The following is an 18,309-nucleotide window of genomic DNA, read 5'->3' as shown; positions in this document are numbered from 1 at the left end:
CATTAAGTGCCCCTCTCACAATGACCCTTTGAGGTGGGTAGGCAGTACAAGAGTTTTTATATCCATTTGGGAAACTGAGGCCAAGTGACTTCAATCAATCGACAAACCATTGATTTACCAGGCACTATGATAAGCACTAGGGACACAAAAAGAGGCAAAAGACAGTTCCTGCCCTCAAAGAGCTAACAATCTAATGGGGGAGACAACAAACAAATATGCACAATCTATAAAACAGATAAATGGGAAATAACTAATGGAGGAAAATAGCCACAGTTAAGAAGGGTTGGAAAAGGCTTCCTATAGAAGATGAGATTTTAGCTGTGACTCAAAGGAAGGTCACTCAGAAAGTTAGTGGTAGCTTTGGGATTTGAACCAAGGTCCTCTCCATGAACAAGAGTGATACCTCACCCTGCCCCCAGCCTTACCTGCATACTCAGGGTCCACGTGAGGGGGATAGTAGCCAAACTTGATGAATATGGGGATGGGAACCCCAAACTTGAACCATTCGACCACGTAGGGGGGAGGTTGTCCCGTCACAGGGTGGATCACATCGCATCTCAGAATAACGCCCTCACCAGCCCTTGCGGTCACAAACTCAGGCTCCTCCCGAAGGCCGTGGGCACCTAGTAGGCACAAGATAGTTTAAGCAGGTAATGAGGGTAGGATAGAGATCTCCACCCCCAGAGACAGGCTCCCATCTCTTCACCTGCCTGTAGTGATTGTTCCTCATGCTCAGAATGCTCAGTTCTATCTCTGGATTCCCTTCGTTTCCTTGAAGACTTAGTTCAGATCTCAACTTCTGCAAGTCTTTCCTCATTCCCCAGAAGCTAATACCTTCCCCTCTCAGATTACCTTGATCTATTCTGTGTATGTTCCTAATTAGTTACATGTTGTTTTCCTTATTGGGATGTAAACTCCTGGAGGACAGGAGCTGTTTTTGCCTTTTTGCATCCCCAGTGCTGACTTAGCACACCATGTGGTCAGTATTTAATCAATATTGACTGAAAACAGATCCTCTCACCTCTCTAACATACCCTCATCCAAGGCCACTCACCCTCAGGAACAGTGCCACCCCACCAAAGGGTTAACTCCCACGCCTCAGAAATATCCTATCTTCCAAGAAAAGATGGACCACTATCCCCAACTTGATCTCCATTCACCAGACTAATCTTCCTTCCCCAAAAGAATAGAATCCAGGAATACCCCACTCCAAGCTAGAGCACCACTTTTTTCAAAGGATGACACTCTTGCCCTAAGAAAATAGCTCCTGTCCCCCAGATCTATTAATCCTGATGGCTGCATCTTCTCTTTGCCTGTGGAAACCCTAAAACATTCCAGCCTTGGGCAGAAAGGGAGGGAGAGATGAGGGAGCTGGAAAAAGAGCAGCTCACTAAAAGCCAGAATTTCCCTCCTAGGATAGAGTGCATTGGGCTTATAAGCACCTCTCTGCCCTGCCTGCCCTATTCTCTTCCACAATACACACACACACACACACACACACACACACACACACACACACATCAGAAGTAGAAAAAAGGACTCCCGCCCCCTCTCTGTGGAGCCCCCTTACCAGCTGTAGCTAGTTATTACACACACACACACACACACACACACACACACACACACACACACTTCCATCTAAGGCTCCACAATCAGAGTTGAGAACCAAAACTGCAGACACAACCACCCTCCCCCCATCATCTGGGCACTGACAGATGTGCCAGCACCAAAAAATTAAAAAAGGAGAAGAAGAAGAAAAAGAAAAAAAGAAGGGACTCTGGAAAGGACTAGGGGAATCCCTGACAAAGCGGACCGGGTTTAGGGCACCACTGGTGAAATAAGCTAATTGGCCAGTCTATCCCCTGCCCACCCCCACTTCCTCCATTCCCCTCTGGCTGCCGCAGAATGGGGAGGGCTGGTTGGTGGGAGGGACCTCATTCTCATCTGATCATCCAGTTTTTAATCCAGAGGTTCTTAACCTTTTTGTGTCATGGACCTTTTTGGCAGTCTGGTGAAGTCTGCAGCCCCTCTCAGATGATTTTAGATGCATAAAATACACAAAGGAAACCAATTCTATTTTATTTTTTTTAATTTCCCATCCAAATTCACAGACCTTTTGAAATTTAAGACTCCCTGCCCATATCTTATCCTTGACCACTGGTGGTTTACTGGACTCCACCACTGGGATGGCAGAGAAATGGAAAGGGGGAGATACTTGTGGGGCTAGCCTCACTATAGCTGGTTGTTCCACTGGTAGAAATAGTTATTTCAGTGCTGAAGGGAAATTAAGCAATCATCTGGATTCCTAGCCTCCTAAATACGGCTGGTTATGGAATGGGGAAGCCCTTGTTCAAAGAGCTGGGGGACAAATACTCTTATGTATCCCCTTCACCAAGATGGAAAAAGCAATAGAATTCAATTAACCCATGCACTACCAAACTACTACAAATTCCTGCTATTTCACCACACTCTCCCAAATCCCTCAAGCAAGGCTAAAATCTTTTAACACCTCCGTCCCTACCACTCATTAAAAAAAAAAAAAAAACCTCTCCACTCCTAAACTCCTTTCTAGCAAGGTCACAAGGTCACCTTGTTCTGTAGAGGTCCCTATGGAAGAAGGAAAATGTAGGAGACCCTCCCCAAACCTTACCAGCTCCCCAATCACTAGTCCAAAAGGCCCCCATCTCCACGAGCTTCAACCTTACCATGCCAACCTTGCTAACATTGCCTTAGTACCCCAAGATTATCACCCACTCATCCCCCAACTTTTATGGCAGAATAGGGGAAAGAAGTAGGGAGCTTCAAAATATTAGCTGCTTGACCCCTTTGATGAGGGCTGCCTCCCTCCCTCCGCTCCCTGCTCCCGTCCCACTCCCACTGCAGTTGTGGGGCCTGGTGCTGGGGAGGGAGCCCAGGAGGAGAGCGGCATCCTGACTCTCTGCAACTTGCTGAAGGAGGAGGAGGAGGCAAACCCTTCTAGAAGCTGATTGGCTGCAGGTGACATCACTGTTTTCTAGAGAAGGAGCTAAGATCACTGGATATTTTTGGAGCAGAGCAGAGCGCTGCACTCACCTGCTAGTGGCCCCAGCAGGTTCTCCAGCCCCCTCCCCCAATCCCAACCTATGCTGCACCTCTGACCCCTCATTGAAGGAAGGGGGTAGGTGTACAGCTGCAACGACTTCCTCCTCCCCAGTCAGAGAACTTAGGCAAGGGCTGGGCGTTTCGGGAAGGTTAGAGAATCTCCCTTTTCCCTCTCTCATCCCCTAATTCCCAAGGTGAGGAATTGGGGGAAGGGAGCCCAATAAGGGGGTTGGAAGTGTCTCACTGAGGCATGGGTATTTGTAGAACCTCGGTGAGAGTGTATGCATGCACACAAAGATGTCTGTGTATCTCTGGAGTGTGGATCTGCAAAGAAATCACAACGAGAAAGCAGAGTAAGGAGAGAGAGCCACTCCAAAGCAGGGGCTGGGGGGTGGTGCAGCTTGCCCAGTGTGGAGGGAATACCTTGCATGGATGGAGCTTCCTACCCTATGGTGAGATGGAGAAAGACCCCCCCCCCCCCGCCCCGAAAATACTTTGACAATGAGGACGGGTGTTGGTTAGCCTTCAATGCTCAAGTCCTTTTTGTGGAGCCCCATTCAGGAAGGTAGGACTTTGGGCAGGAAACATGCAGAGACAGATTGGGGAATGGGGTGTCTTGGCTTGGGGACCCACTCCTGGCTTGGCTGTTCTCACAGCTCTGGCTGCTCATTTGCACCTCTCTTTGCCTGATTTTCACTGCATCACCAATGAAGCTGTTGGTTTCACACCTCCTCTGGCTGGAGAAAGCTTCTGGGCTTCCAGCTGCCTCCCAGCCAGCCTCCAGTAATCATGGAGCCACTCCCTGACCTCTTTCTTTATCATCCTCCTATTCTAGCCACAAAGCCACCAGGGTTGGCTCTGCTCCCACCTCTGACCCACTCACAACTCAGAGCTCATCTACCAAGTGGAAAATGAGGAGGGGGGCCCTGAGAATAGAACCCCCAGCTTTTGGCCTTTAATGCCACAGATACCAGGAAAGGAAAAAGCCCAGGTTGGGTACAGATTCTGTTTTCTCTCAAATTTCTCTTTCCAGCACCCTCTTTTCTTTGTCCTCTAGAAAGAACAACCCAACTGGCAATATTGAATATCCTAGTGCATGTGATAGCTGGTATCCAAAGCTTATGGCACTGTTGGTATTTGGGTTGAGCCATGAGTGTTTCTCTCTACTCCATATGATCTGGGGAGAGGCACCCCTCTCCCCCTCTCTCACTCCCTGGTCCATTTATCCTTTCCCCAGATGCCTTCCATGACATGAGTTCAAATAACAGTTGTGTTTCCCACTTGATAGAATCAGAGTCAAAACTAAAGAAACTTTAGTGGCTTTCCTAGTACCAGAGTGGTCAGTTGGTTTACCCAAGGTCATGAAGCTAGTTAGTGGTAGAGCTCAGACTCCAACTTATGATTTAAGAGTCACTTAGTGCTTTTTTCATATGAGTCACTCCCTCTTCGAGGGGATTAGGACATATGTGTGCTGGGGAAGGGAGGAAGAGGAGGAAAGAGTTTATGATCAAAACTAATGAACAAGACAGAGATGAAATTGCCTAGAAATTAGGTAGGGGATTCAGAGCTCCTGTCCCAGTAGAGAACTGCCTTCACACTCCAGTCCCTCTTGTATCCTGAAATATTTATCTTTTTTTCCTTTATAGCACTAAATACACACATATAAACACACACACAGAGGAAACAGCCTCTTTCTTGCCCACAGCTCCCACTGTCTTGGAGCCTGTCCTTCCCTTCCCTCAAAGCCTACTCTAAAAACATTTTATTTCAGCAAATTTCAATCCTAAATGCATCCTTCTCTGTTTCCCTATACCTCTTCTTGCTCCTCAAGTGGTTAAGGGACAGCTCCAGGTTTTAACTCCCTGCCTCCATTTCCCCTCTTCAGTTCAGCTAAACCCAATGAAAGAGGTAAGACCTGTGGGCACTTGCCTACAGGCTCTCTAGCCTGTCTAGGAAGCCTAGGAAGAGGATGTAAAAACAAGAGTCATGGAGGAATGGACCATGAAACAGAATGTAGAGGGATAGGAACAGAAACTCAGTAAAAGCACACAGTGTGCTGTGTACAGAAAGAGACTGTATCTCCCCTGACCCTCACCATAGTACTCATTGAAGGCACTTAATGTTTGATGAGTGAATAAATGAATGAATGAATGGATAGATGAATCCATTAAGACACTCAGAAAGGCAGTGACAATGCAAAAGAAAGAGAAGTCAGTAACTGAAACATAGAAACCAAAACTCTTAGAGGATCACACACAATTACCCAAGTCAGGAATGAAAAAGAGAGAATGTGACTCAATTCAACAAACATTTATTAAGTGCCTACTCTATACAAGGAACTGTACTAGACTGTAGAAATACACTTTAGGAAAAAATTATCCTTGCCCTCAAGGAGCTTACATTCTAATGGGGAAAGGTGGGGCTGCATTGATAGACCTGTTTAATGAGGCCAAAGCTAATTAGGAAAGTGGATGAGTCTTGGATGGCCCTGACAGGGAAATGGGAAAGAGCCAATAAAGTAAAGCAAAGATCTCATGTGTGTAAGGGAAAAACTGTCCAATCCATCACTGGAATATAGCAGAAGAGGTCAGGAAATTTGATAAGTCCTCACACGCCTCCCTACTGAATAACTAACTCATACATTTTGGGGGTTGGTGAAGAACACTGCAACTTATAATTACTTTTTTCTCTTTTTTTGAGGGGGAGTGAACATTAGTGGCCTTGAATAATTTGCTTAGTGAGCCAGCATCATAGGATTTGCCCAGTTTTAGAATGGTCATACTACCCTTCTGAGATCTGGCTGACCTTTTGGATAGCCCATGAGGTACAAATCTCAAATTCTCAAGGCCAGGTGGTAATCAGCAGGCAGCTGGGCCAAAGGCTATAGTTGGCATCCCCTGTTCAACACAAAATAATAACACACCCACTAGAGGCTGGCACAGCCTCTACCTCCAACCTGAAGCTTCCCTGCCAAGTAAAGAATTAGAGGTTGGGAAGATACCAGAGAATGAGGCCACAAACCTTCCAGTCTCCTGGGTCCTCCAGCTTTGGCCTTTAATGCCACAGATATCAGGGAGAATAAATGGGGACAAACAACCAGGATAGATGGGGGCCTTTTGTTGTTACTCAGACTTTTTTCCCTACAATCCCATGATCTTGAACCCTAAATTAGCCAACCAAAGGCAAAACCATCTATTATAGACTGGGGAATAGAAGAAAGAAGAGGCCCACACAACCTCATATACCCCAGGGGTGGTGAGATGGAATCATAAAATGAAAACTCTAGAGCTAGAAGTAATCTTAGAGGTCATCAGGTCTAGCTACGTCCTTTTACAGATAAGAAAACTAAGGCCTAGAGGGCGGCTAGGTGGCACAGTGGATAAAGCACTGGCCTTGGATTCAGGAGGACCTGAGTTCAAGTCCAGCCTCAGACATTTGACACTTACTAGCTGTGTGACCCTGGGCAAGTCACTTAACCCTCATTGTCCCTAAAAAAAAAAAAGAAAAAAAAAAGAAAAGAAAAGAAAACAAAGGCCTAGAGGCTTACGTCATTTGCCCATGGTCACAAAAGTGGCAGATCTGGGATTCTAATCCCTGATCTGCCACTTCTTATTTCTGCAACCCTTGGGCAAGCACTAGGTATGTTTCCTCTGAGGTCCCTTCTGGCTCTGAGTCTATGAGTCTTCCTTAGATGGGTCTACATTTGAGGTCACTATTTCCCAATCTTGATAGCAAGGCCTCTCTGGTTCATGGTCCAATCCCTAAAACCAACAAATAGAGTAGAGAATGGGCCTTCCACCAAGGAATGCTTTTGGAACAGAAGAGGGAACAACGATAGCCTAAATCCCTAAGTCCTCTGCCCTATTACCTGGCATCCTAGAAGGCAGTCTGGCTTACTTTGAGAAGGATGCCACACTAGCATGGGCTAGACATTCACTGGCAGTGGTTCTCACAGCACCATCCATTTCCCATTTCCCAAGCACTGAAGTCTAGTAATACAAGGGACAAGCCGCCACCACTACCACCTGCACCTTTCAGCCCTAAATATAACTTCTGCTGACTCTACCAGCATCCTACCCCTTGCTGCCACAATTTAGTCAGCATCATGATACCTACCGCTAAGGAGGAAACTTCAGGAGCCTAAGCTGAGGAAGTCAAACAAAGGTCTGGGAGAGGAACAATACCACCCACCACTCACTAAAGTTAATATGACCCTAAAGGGGGCCACAGAAGCAAAGGAGAACCACCTGTGTCCTCATGTAATGAGATGGATGTGCTGCCCACACTTTCACTTCCATAAAAAAGGTGGGATGGATGGCATCTTAATCTTTTGTTTCTCTCCAGGATCAAAGGTATGTGGTCTCTCCTTCTCCAAAAGACCTTCAGAGAAAACGCTACTGTAAGGCACCCCTCCTGGCCCTATCCTTTGCACTCCTTCAGCCTCTTGGTCCTTATCCTGACCCACAGTACCTCAAACCTCTCAGTCTAGGGCTATGCTGGCCAAAACCCCACCAGGTTTTCCCAGGTTATTCCAGCCAACCAAGCAGCAGGGAACTGGAGGGCTGAATGTCAAATAGCTCCCTTCCTCTGCCAATGGGTGTACCTCTTCCCTCAGCCAGCTCCTGATTCCCCACTGCAACCCCCAAGGCAGCAGGGATATATTAGCAACTTTAATTTGCTCTCTACTAGATTATATCTCCAGGAGCCCTTTCCCTGCAGACCCGCTGACAGGAAGGAAGTCAGTAATTCAATCTCCGATCTTAGTTAATGGCTTCTCAGCAGAAAGGCAAAACCACGCCTGCCCACACCCAAGAATTTCTCTCCTCCCCAAAGTGCACTCAGGTTCAGGAACCCCAACATGGCCACACATACACACATGCAAAAGTGTGAGTACACGGATCCCTTTACCCAGGTTTAAGACAAAAGGGACTGGGGTGCCCTTCTGGAACCTGGAAAAGCACTATAGCATGGTGCCCTTCTCATGGATGCTCAGGTTGGTAGGAAAGAGGAGCGCCTTATGGATGGCATGTTCTCTAGGGAAGTGTGAAATACAAATACAGTATTTACTCACCTATAAAACTCTGACTCTTTCTCTACTTTGAAGCTAGAAAATGAGGACAATCACTCACCTTGTGCATGTATGAAGGGGAGGCTGGCTGGCAACTTGTATGCAACATGGTCTCATGTATATATAATATTTCTCATCCCAGGAGAGAACAACAAGGGAGTTGGGGGAGGGGAAAGGATGAGAGAAAAATATCTAAGAGTGGATTTTTCCCCATGACCCTCTCTTCTCAAGGCTGGCAAGTGTCTCCCTCCCATCATTGTCCCTCCTAGAATTCTTCCCCCGAGTTCTTCATGGAGGCCCCTGGCCCCCCGCCCAAGCCACCAGTCTCCTGCTTGTTCATGCGAAAAAGCAAAAGAGCAGAAGATTCAGAGAGAAAAAAATAGGTCAGTTGCCTCTAGCAGGAAGGGTCTGTGCCCATGGGCAGTGCCCTGGAGGAGACCAGGGCATTAGCAGTGTTCTCCCTTCCCTCCACTGCCTGCCATCACCCAAACCAGAGATCTACCCCCTCCCCTTGGCTTCCAGTGGAGAAGGAACGCCCAGGCCACTCTCACTGCCCTTCCACAAAGTTGAAACCCCAAACACCTTTCAGTCAAGCCACTGGCCATGCTACCTACCAGGTCCATCCTCCAGACTATGACCTCTCCCAAATTGTCTGAAACCTCGGCTGCTCTATCTACAGAGAGACATAGGGGCCAGCTAAGAGTGTGTAAGCCAAGGACCAAAAAAGTGCATTTAAGGGGACTCTAAAACTAATCTTCAGATCATCCTCTCCAACTGAACCTAACCATATTTTTCCCTCTCCCCTCACCTTATTTCCACCACCTCCATCTAACCCTTCCTTCTCCTCTTCCTCCTCCTTCCCCTATACATCAACAAACACACAAACACACACACACACACACACACACACACAATTGGGCATTCTCACCAGTTAGAGCTCTTTTCACTAATCAGATGCAGTGGCCCTAATGAGCTGCCCAGACTACTCTCAGAAGCACATGGAGAATAAGCCTCATTCAACCGTCATTCAGGCCTTGTGCAGACACTGTGGTAGCCATGGATTTAGGGGAAGGGGGGCTGGAAGGTCAGAGAGGGGGAGGAATGATGATAATATCTCGGAGCAGGGTAGGAATATGAGAGAGCCTGAGGACAGTGGGAAGGGGGAGAGGAGGATGGAAGAGAAAGTGAACAACAAGGCACAGCTTCCCATTCCCATGCATCCCCACCAGGCAATGAAGAATAGCTATGATTAGGAGCAGGGAATGCAGACATAGACAACACAGAGAGAAAGTAGCCATGAAGAAGGCAAGCACAGGGAAAGGGGAAACAAGCTCTCAGCACAATAGCATTGGGAAAGCTCCTATAGGGCGAGTGTGAGCTTTGGGAGGTAACAAGAAGGGATGGCTCAAAGGGCAGGTGAAGGAGCAAGCAATGGAAACCTGAGCAGAACAGAAAGGAATAGGAAAACTACTGAAAGAGAAGGGATGGGCAGGAATGGAAACTCAAGAGGAGGCTGAGTGTCAGAATCACCCTGCCTGGGTAATGACAGCTCCTTGGGTAACTGGATCCAGTGTTGCTGTCTCAGAGTTGTAAACATGAAACCATCTAGAGCCTAGGACCCAGTGATTCCCCAAACTAGCCTGTCACACAGCATGTTGGCTGCTGAATTCTGATGTCTCCCAGTGCCCCGCCCCCAACTCCTTTCAAACCTTCCCTCTCTCTAACCTCTTTCAGGGCACAAGCTAGTGGACCAGCACACCTTCCTGCAGCACGTGCCCACCATGGCCATTTCCCAAACCAAGTCCTGCCACCAAAGTATGCATCCCCCAGGGGTCCTGCAGCCTTCCAGACCCTTCTAACCACCCCAAAGAAAAGACAGGGAGGGAAAGAAATATCCTTCTTCACTCTGCAAGGAGAACTTCCCTATGTAGATAGGGTAAGAGTATACTTGAGTGAAAACGAGGAGAGCTAGGAAACCACAGTGATCCTAACCAAAGAATCTAGGCAGGGGCAAAGTAGGGATGTGAGGGAGGGAAAGCATTAAGGCTTCCAGTTCCACAAGTCCAGAAAGAGAACACCTACCTATTGACCTACATTTCTTTAAGGTACCCTTCAATAACCACACACTGGTTTAGACTCCAAGAATCTAGGTTGTAGAAGGCCACCTCACTGCAGAACAGCTGACCGAGACCCTCAGTGCATTGCCCTTCACAATCCCCTTTTCAATGAGATAAGGTAATAGCTGTGTCTGAAGTCCCAGTCCAACACTCTAGTCCCTAACAGTGCCCACAAGAGATAGGATGTCAGCTCACACCTTCATCTAGCCCTTCGTGTCTCATTCTGTTCCTAGACACCATTTCAGTGGCAACTATCAGTCAGTCAGTCAGTCAGTAAATAGTTATGAAGTACCTACTATGTGCCAGCCAAAAGACAGTCCCTGCCCTTAAAGAGGTCACAATCTAATGGATCCACCCTGAGTAAGAGTCACAGGTCATGGTTTCTGGGTAAGAAAGAGTAGTTCTTTATATGAGAGGTTGCCTCGTCTTCCCCTTGACCTTTCTGAAATATGTTTTACATGACTTCACATACATAATGGATATCATAATGCTTCCCTACTCAATGGTGGGGAAGGGCCTGGAGGAAGGAAAGAATTTGGAACTCAAAAATTTTAAAAACAAACGTTTAAAAAAATGAAAAGAAAAGAAAATATTTATCATTTCCTTCAGTTACATGGAAGAAAGACTAAAATTATTCTTCACAGCTCAAGGGGACAACTAGAGCCAATAGGCAGAAATTGCAGGGAAATACATATAAGTAGAATACATGTAAGAATTGACCTCAAAAATTCAAGCTATCCAAGAATGCCTCATGAGGCAGTTTCTTGTTGTTGCTGGTATACCAGGGGCTGGGTGAATTGGGATATTGTAGTGAAGATTCATTAAGTTGGATTGGCAGTTGGATTTAAGGCTTTCCAAGGCCATAATTCTGATATTCTGATTTCCAACCACCATGACACATGTCCTTGATAGTGCTTAGCACAGTCCCTGGCACATAATAAGAGCTTAATAAATGCTCATTGACCAACATTGACTGGATCCAACCTCTTCAAGGCAAATTGGCCATATCCCCAGGATTGCAGACCTCTAAGCAGATTTCCTAAGGCTACAGGGACAAGAGGCTGCCTAGTGCAGTGAAAAGAACATGATTTGGGAGTCAAAAGATCTGGTTCGATTAACTATTACTTGTGGGAATCACAGTCAAGTCACTGAATCTTTCTTGGTCTTAGTTTCATCATCTGTAAAATGAAGAAGTTGAACAAGATGGTCTCTGAGGTCCCTTCCAGCTCTAAAGCCTATAGGCCTACCGGAGTTGTCTCTCCAATTCCCACCTGCAAAATTCCAAAGGTGACGTTCCATCCACAGGTATTACTGTCCCCTTTGCAAATTCCAAGTTGCTTTGGAACCTTCGCCTCCCTTAAGACCATGTTCCCCTATACCTTTCTGCTGAAGTTTAATAACTAGAGCATCCCCAGTATTAGTCAACTTAATCCCACATCTGGTCTTGATCCCTGATGTCAGCTTGCAGAGAATTCTGGAAAAGTCATCTCTGACTTTGGGGAGTCACGGAATAGAGAGCATTCTGTGAGTACAGTCACACATAAGAGACACACTCAGACCCAGACATACACAAAGACACACTTATAGACACACAGACATACTCCCACACATGCACTCACCCATTCCCATACACTGGCAGATCCCTCCCAGCCCCATCTAAACTTCTCCCCTCCTTTGAAGAGGCTATGGGACAACGATTAGTCTGCTTTCTGACAAGAGAGCAGGAGAAGTAGCAGCCCTGTGTGTCCTTCACACGACCCTTTTCAGGCACTGACAGGGCTCTCCAATGGAATTTAAGCAACTCTAATGCCCAAGCACATCCTTCATGGATACCTTGGAAGCAGAGTCCCAAAAAGAGTTCCCCAGCCTACCTTAACCTAAGAGGTTCCTAGCACTTTTCCAACAGTTGACAGTGACACCTAAATTTCTCCAATTTTTTTCTGATTAATATACATTTAATTCCAAAGTGCATGGTCTATGGAAGAAGGGAGTAAATAAAGGTAAATTGCAAACAGGGGCTCCAGAAACCCAGAGACACCTCATGCTATAAGATGCCCCCAGAGGTCAACAAAACCAGCCCCCTTCTTTCAGGCAAGATGATACATTGACTTATTTAAAACAGATGGGCATTTTTTCAGATCTTAAAGAAAGAAGATCCATTACTTTCTTGGGGAAGCCCAGCCCAGTGACAAACAATCCTTCACCTTTCGGAAGTTCTTAATACCTAAACCACTCTATCTTGCTGCAAGGAAAAATCTACTTTTCCTTACCTAGTCCTTAACCGAATGGTAGAACAGCAGTTTTCTCTTCACAAAACCTCTCCCCCAACCCTCCCTCCAGGGGCTGAATATTACTCAGCCCTCTCTCAGCCTCTTTCCTAGGGTGAATTGGGTTCATTCTGCTATTCCTTTTGCCCTTTCACTAACTGTCCCAGAGCAGCAAACTAGACTAAATTCGATAAGGGTAAATGAAGGTGGGCAAGGAAATGGAAGAAAAACTGGCAGGGAAGAAGCCGGGAAGCCTAGGATTTTCCAAACACAAACCCTATGACCTAACATCTTCCCTCTCCCCAAGCTTTTGCATCGTGACTCAGTTTCCCCACCTAAAATGGAGTTGTGAGACCTTTCCCTAGCAATAGACTGTTCGATTCCTTCCTATATTCTTCCCCCATCCTCCTCCAGAGCCCCCCTCCCCCAAAGAAGGCACTTCACTCCAAGTCCCGCCCCCCCACAAATTTTGTGCGGTCTCTGTAAAGGGCGCCTCCTGCTGGTCTGCTCTGCCCTTGCACCGCAGGGATTGGGGGGGGGACGGGAAATGCCTGCCCTGCCCACCCCTTCCCCCACTCAGAGGGGCGTCTCTCTTTAGGGTTGACATCCATCTACGAATCCCCAGCCCCGCCCGATCCGATCGTTCCCTTCTGGCAGCGGTCTCCGCCAGCCTTTATGCATTTGCCCCACAGCCAGATGATCTGCTGGGAGCAGGGGACCATGAGCTCAGTGTCCTGGCACCAACCCGCCCTCCTCTTCTCTGACTTCCTTACAAGGACTCCTTACAAGTCGGGGGAGCCACACCGAGCCGAGCAGATAGGTCCGTTTATCCAGTCTTCCGTCTCCCAAGCCAACGCTAGCACACGCACGGCCCGGTCCCTCTTTTACTGGGCTTCCCTCTCTCGTGTCCCCCCCACCCCACCCCCAGTTTGGAGGGAGAGAGAAATAAAAAAAGGAGGGATCCCGTGAGGTTCCGATATGAGGAGCCGCAGGGAATTCCCCCTTTCCGCTCTTCTTTGGACCTAGGGGAAGTCTGCCTCCTCTGCTCAGTACTTCCCTGGGAAGTTTGTGCCCGCCTTGGGGAGAGGTGCGGGCAAGGATGGTAAACACTCCATGGCCATCAGGGAGGCTATTGCGGACACTCAGGGCACAGGATGGAAGCCGGATCCTTCTAGAGTCCTGATGAAGAGCTCCCAAGCCCCTCTGCTCAGTGTCCACCTTGCCAAGACAAGCAAGGTGATCTGACCTTAAGCTGTCAACTGCAGGGAGGGGGCCGTCTGCTGCCCGCGGGGCTGCAGTGTGTGTGTGTGTGTGTGTGTGTGTGTGTGTGTGTGTGTGTGTGTGTGTGTGTGTGTGTGTGTGTGTGTGTGTGTGTGCCTGTTCGGGTCTTCCTCATCCGGATAGCAAGCCAAGTGCCCCGCTCCGATGAGTGGTCGGGATGCGTTAAGATTCATTAAGGTGGATGCAGGAGACACCCCACCAAATAACCTGCAAACTGACTGCCTCGCTAGCCAGAGTTGAAAATAAGCACTCTCGAAGCCCTGGGCTGTCGCTTCGCTGGGGAGAAGCACTCAGTCTTATGAGCAAATCATCTCCAGAGGAAAAGTCTAGAGAAGTGGAGATGGGGGAGTTGAGGGGAGAGGAAGGGGAAAACCACGGGTCTATGGGGAGCATCCTCTTTCGGGTGCCTGGTCAGCCCCTGGAGCCCCTGGCACGTTCTCCCCCTGCTGCCTCCAGCCCCTCCAGATGCCGGGATGGATGGGATGGATGGGATGGATGGGCAAGTTTTCTTCCCTTCGCTGGTATGTAGTTCGTCTGAGTGAGAGTCGCCAGAGTCGGGGGACTCTCTCCCGCGGCAACTCATGGATGCCGGGCGAGCAGCGAGATCTCTCCCCAGCCTCGGGAAGCAGAGGGTGGGGGGAGCCCGGGAAAAGGGTAGCCCGGTGAGCTGGGGAGGGGGGGTTCGGGGGAAGGGAGGGGACGGAGAGGTGGCGACAGGAATGGGGGCAGAGCAGACACGCTGTACTTCAACTCACCTTGAGCTGCAAGACCTCTGGTGCTGATCACACTTGCTATCAAAGTGGCCACATACCAAATCATAGTACTACCGCCCGCCAGCAAAGAGCGTCATCATATCTCAAAAGTGCTCCTCTTTCAGCAGACTTATCATGCCCCAGCCCCAAAGCGGTATCAAGGAGCCTCCACAGATGCCCTCTCTCATGTCCTGCTCCTTTCTTCTTGCTGCCTCTCCTCCACTCTCTCCATCCCTCCTTTCCTATCACAGCCCCTCTCTCTACCCTTAACCAGGCAGCGGCAGCAGCACCTGCACTACAAGCAAAGGCAGAGCTGAGCCAATGCTATGGTGAAGCCTAGCGTGGGCCCCAAGCCGCTAGGGCCGCCCCTATCTCCTGCCCATTGGTTGTCTCCCGGGGGAGTGGAGGGTGATTGGCTCAGAATGCTGCCCGTCCCCGTGCGAAGGAGGCGAGCCCCGTTTCAAGGTGCGTTGAAGTGTGGAGAGCACAGAGCCGCAGAATCATGCGCATTGCCAGGGAGAAGGCGTTTTAGCGTCTCTGCTCCTGCTCCCTGCTCACACTGCATGGCAAGTTTCTAGAGGGAGAGACGGGAACCCTTCGGGGCTGCTGCTGGGACCCCCCCCTTCCCCGGTCTCACCTGTCCTGGAGGACTGTGAAACGGGAAAGGCCCACACCCATCCACCCAGAGAGCCAGACATTTTGTCGTCAATTCTGCGGACAGCAGCTCCCGGGAGGAGGGAGGATGCTGATTCAGTAATGGGGATACCCAGGAACAGGCAGGATGAGGGAAGAGAAGGAATTTCCTACTCTGTATATCTTTCCAAACGGGAGAGATTCTATCCCCACCTAGCTTTTTCCAATCCCAGCTTCTCGTCCCGGGAACCTGGAATGGGTAGGCTTTATCCAGTCCGAAGGCAGGGGAATTGACAAAATGACCTCCGGGATCCCTAGGATTCAGATTGACTCATTCAAGAGTGGGAGTGTCACAGGCCCCTGACTTCTAACACACACACACACACACACACACGCACGCACGCACGCACACACACCACCACCACCACCACCCCTCACTCCCTAGATCATGTTCACCAAACATTACTCTTAAATCTTAACTTTGAGCAACAAAAAGTTTTCCTCCTAAATGGAACTGCCTGTTCATGTACATGACTCCTATCCTACTCAGCCTAAGCCCCATCCCATCCGCATGAGAATGAGAGGGGAAAGAGAGGAAAGAAAGGGCTCCCTTGGCATAGGATCCTTGATAGGGAACTCTGGAACAGTTGGCTGGCAGGAGAGAAGGGAGAAATCACCCTACCAAGCAAAGCAGTTAAGTAGACTGAAGGGTCTTCAACACTCCTCCCCTCCCTCACCTACACCCACCAAAGGTATTTGCAGAAGGACTAAGTGAGTGTCATGGAAACATCAACTGCAAGAAGTCACCTCATGCTGGCATTTTGAGACTGCAGTGAAGATGTGTTCCTTCTTTTAAGGAGCAGCAGCGGCAGCGGCAGCAGGGAGAGGCTCACAACTAACCAGAATGGGATGCTGGGGGAGGGGATAGGACAGTGGTGCAGAGAGGGAGGAAAGATGGGGCGTCCCCTGCCAAGGAACTCCTAAGAAAGAGAGACCAAGATAGACACACAGAAAAAAGCAGAGAGCATTTTTACCCAGTGTGGGCTTGGAAACCCAGAGGAATAGCTTCCCCCGGGGCCCCTGGTTCTAGCTGGTCCAGTCAAGGTGACTAGCAGCAAGGGTACCTTACAAGCTAGATGGAAGATGATTTGGACTTTGAGGGTAATAGAATATAACTCTTCTCCAGTCAGAGAAGGCCCAAATTTTAGATGTGATATAAACAAAAAAAATCAACTTTTTTTTTGGAGGGGGGGTAATGTTCCTCTCTTCCCAAAAGCTTAGAGGGGAATGTCAAACTGAGCCATTGCTTTCATTTCTCTCCCTTTCAGCCACAGTCCATGTCCACAATGGGAGATACAGTGAGTTGCACCAGAACTGTAGGCCCTTGGGCTAATCATTACTGCATCCAGACCTCAAAGATTTGGAAATTCCTGGCTATGCAAACTACCCTTTCCCACTTCCCACCCCCAGGGTTTGGAGGCTATAAACCCTTTAATGAGTCCCTTGATAAAGAATTGATGTAATCAGGATCCCTCTCTTCCAATAGTTCTTAGAGATTTGATGGTCATTTGTAGAGGAATGCAGGGGTCACACATGCACTGCCCCCAGATCCTTCCCCCCTTCTTTATTTTAACCAGAGAACAGTGAGACTGGAGGGTATCTAAGCAGCAGGAAAACACAGCAACGGTAATGAAGGGACAAAGTGGCTTTCATCATCCATCTTGGTTGGGTTTGCCCAGCGATCTACTTTGTCCTACTCAGATGGTAGTTTACCACTAAGAAATGAAGTTGTTGGGGTGGAGGAGAAGACATTGAGGGAAGAGGCTTTGGGTTGAGAAGGTGTTAGGAATGGAAGGGGCTATTTTGGGGGAGAGATAACAACTATCTCTTGGATGCAAATATTAGAAAAATAAAGAGACAGGAAATAAAGAAACCAAAAATAGGAATGGATAAAGAGAGGCAAGGAGAAACGAGATAAAGAATAAGTTGAAAAGAGAAAGAATATCTTCCTTATTGTGAGCTCATCCTCCTCTCTCCACCCCTATCATAGAACCCAGACTCAAAAAGACACTACCACAGACACTGTGATCCTACCACAGACACTGTGACCCTGGGTGAGTCATTTAACTTCTCTGGGCTTCAGTTTCCTGGATGACCTCTTAAGATCTCTTCCAGGCCAGAACCATGCAACAGGCACAACATATACAGACCACTGTAGGAAAAGGGTGCATGATTGGAGGCAAAGAGCATTATTTTATATTTTCCCACCTAAGAACATAAACAAAACAATGATTCTCTTCTTCACTGAACAATGAGCTGACTATTTTGGGGGCATTGAGACTTTTTGTTACACATATAGAGCTAGGGAGGTGAGTTGCTCCCTTGTGTACTAAGTCAGCAGTGCCAATAAGCTCATTGATTTGTCCCCAAAACACTAAACTTCTCAGACCTGGGAGAACCTTATTAACATCATAGAGGTATTCAACTATGGTCACAAAATACTCCAGCTTTGTCTAAACAAAATATCAACATTTTGGAATACTTACCACCTCCCTTCAATGGAGTCTGAGACTCTGTCCTTCTGTATCTCTGAAACAGGGAGGAAAGGTGAGTGGTAGGAGCCCAAGGGATAGATATGAATGTCATTGTTCTCTTGCTCTAGACCCACTGAGCAAGGAAGACACAAAAGCTTGCTCTCTTCTCTGGATTTTCACCCCAAGTTGTGAGGGTCTGGAAGGAGGAGGTGTCTCTTGTAGAAAGATGAACCTGGGGCTCAGATAAGTGCTACAGAAGGTCTATCCTGAGCAGAAGAGGAAGCTCCTTTTAAAACTATTTACCAAAAATGAACATCAAAATGGTGTTGTGGGGGCAGCTAGGTGGCACAGGGGATAGAGCACCAGCCCTGGAGTCAGGAGTACCTGAGTTCAAATCCAGCCTCAGACATTTGACACTTACTAGCTATGTGACCCTGGGAAAGTCACTTAACCCCAATTGCCTCACCAAAAAAACCCAAAAACAAAAAACAAAATGGTGTTGTGTGTGTGCGTGCGCACATGTGCACATATGTATACTGATTATATGCATACTTCAGCACACATATATTTGGGATG

The 18,309-nt window shown here is 48.1% G+C and overlaps 1 protein-coding gene across 2 annotated transcripts in view; it reads right to left on the bottom strand.

The window, feature by feature from the left end:
• The window catches only part of IGSF9B (immunoglobulin superfamily member 9B), a 69,086-nt gene extending 54,219 nt beyond the window's left edge, over positions 1 to 14,867 (bottom strand). For both annotated transcript variants that reach the window (XM_043995548.1, XM_043995549.1), the window contains exons 1-2: positions 14,570 to 14,867; positions 426 to 623 (exon numbers count right to left, since the gene is read on the bottom strand). In XM_043995548.1, the coding sequence (XP_043851483.1) occupies positions 426 to 623; positions 14,570 to 14,633 (262 nt within the window). In that variant the 5' untranslated portion in view covers positions 14,634 to 14,867. The remainder of the gene's footprint in view (positions 1 to 425; positions 624 to 14,569) is intronic.
• Between the last annotated feature and the right edge of the window lie 3,442 nt (positions 14,868 to 18,309).

This window comes from Dromiciops gliroides, chromosome 3 (genome assembly GCF_019393635.1).
Source record: "Dromiciops gliroides isolate mDroGli1 chromosome 3, mDroGli1.pri, whole genome shotgun sequence".
Taxonomy (NCBI): Eukaryota; Metazoa; Chordata; class Mammalia; order Microbiotheria; family Microbiotheriidae; genus Dromiciops; species Dromiciops gliroides.
Note: the sequence above shows the minus strand (reverse complement) of the source record. Positions and strands in the feature narration are given on the sequence as shown.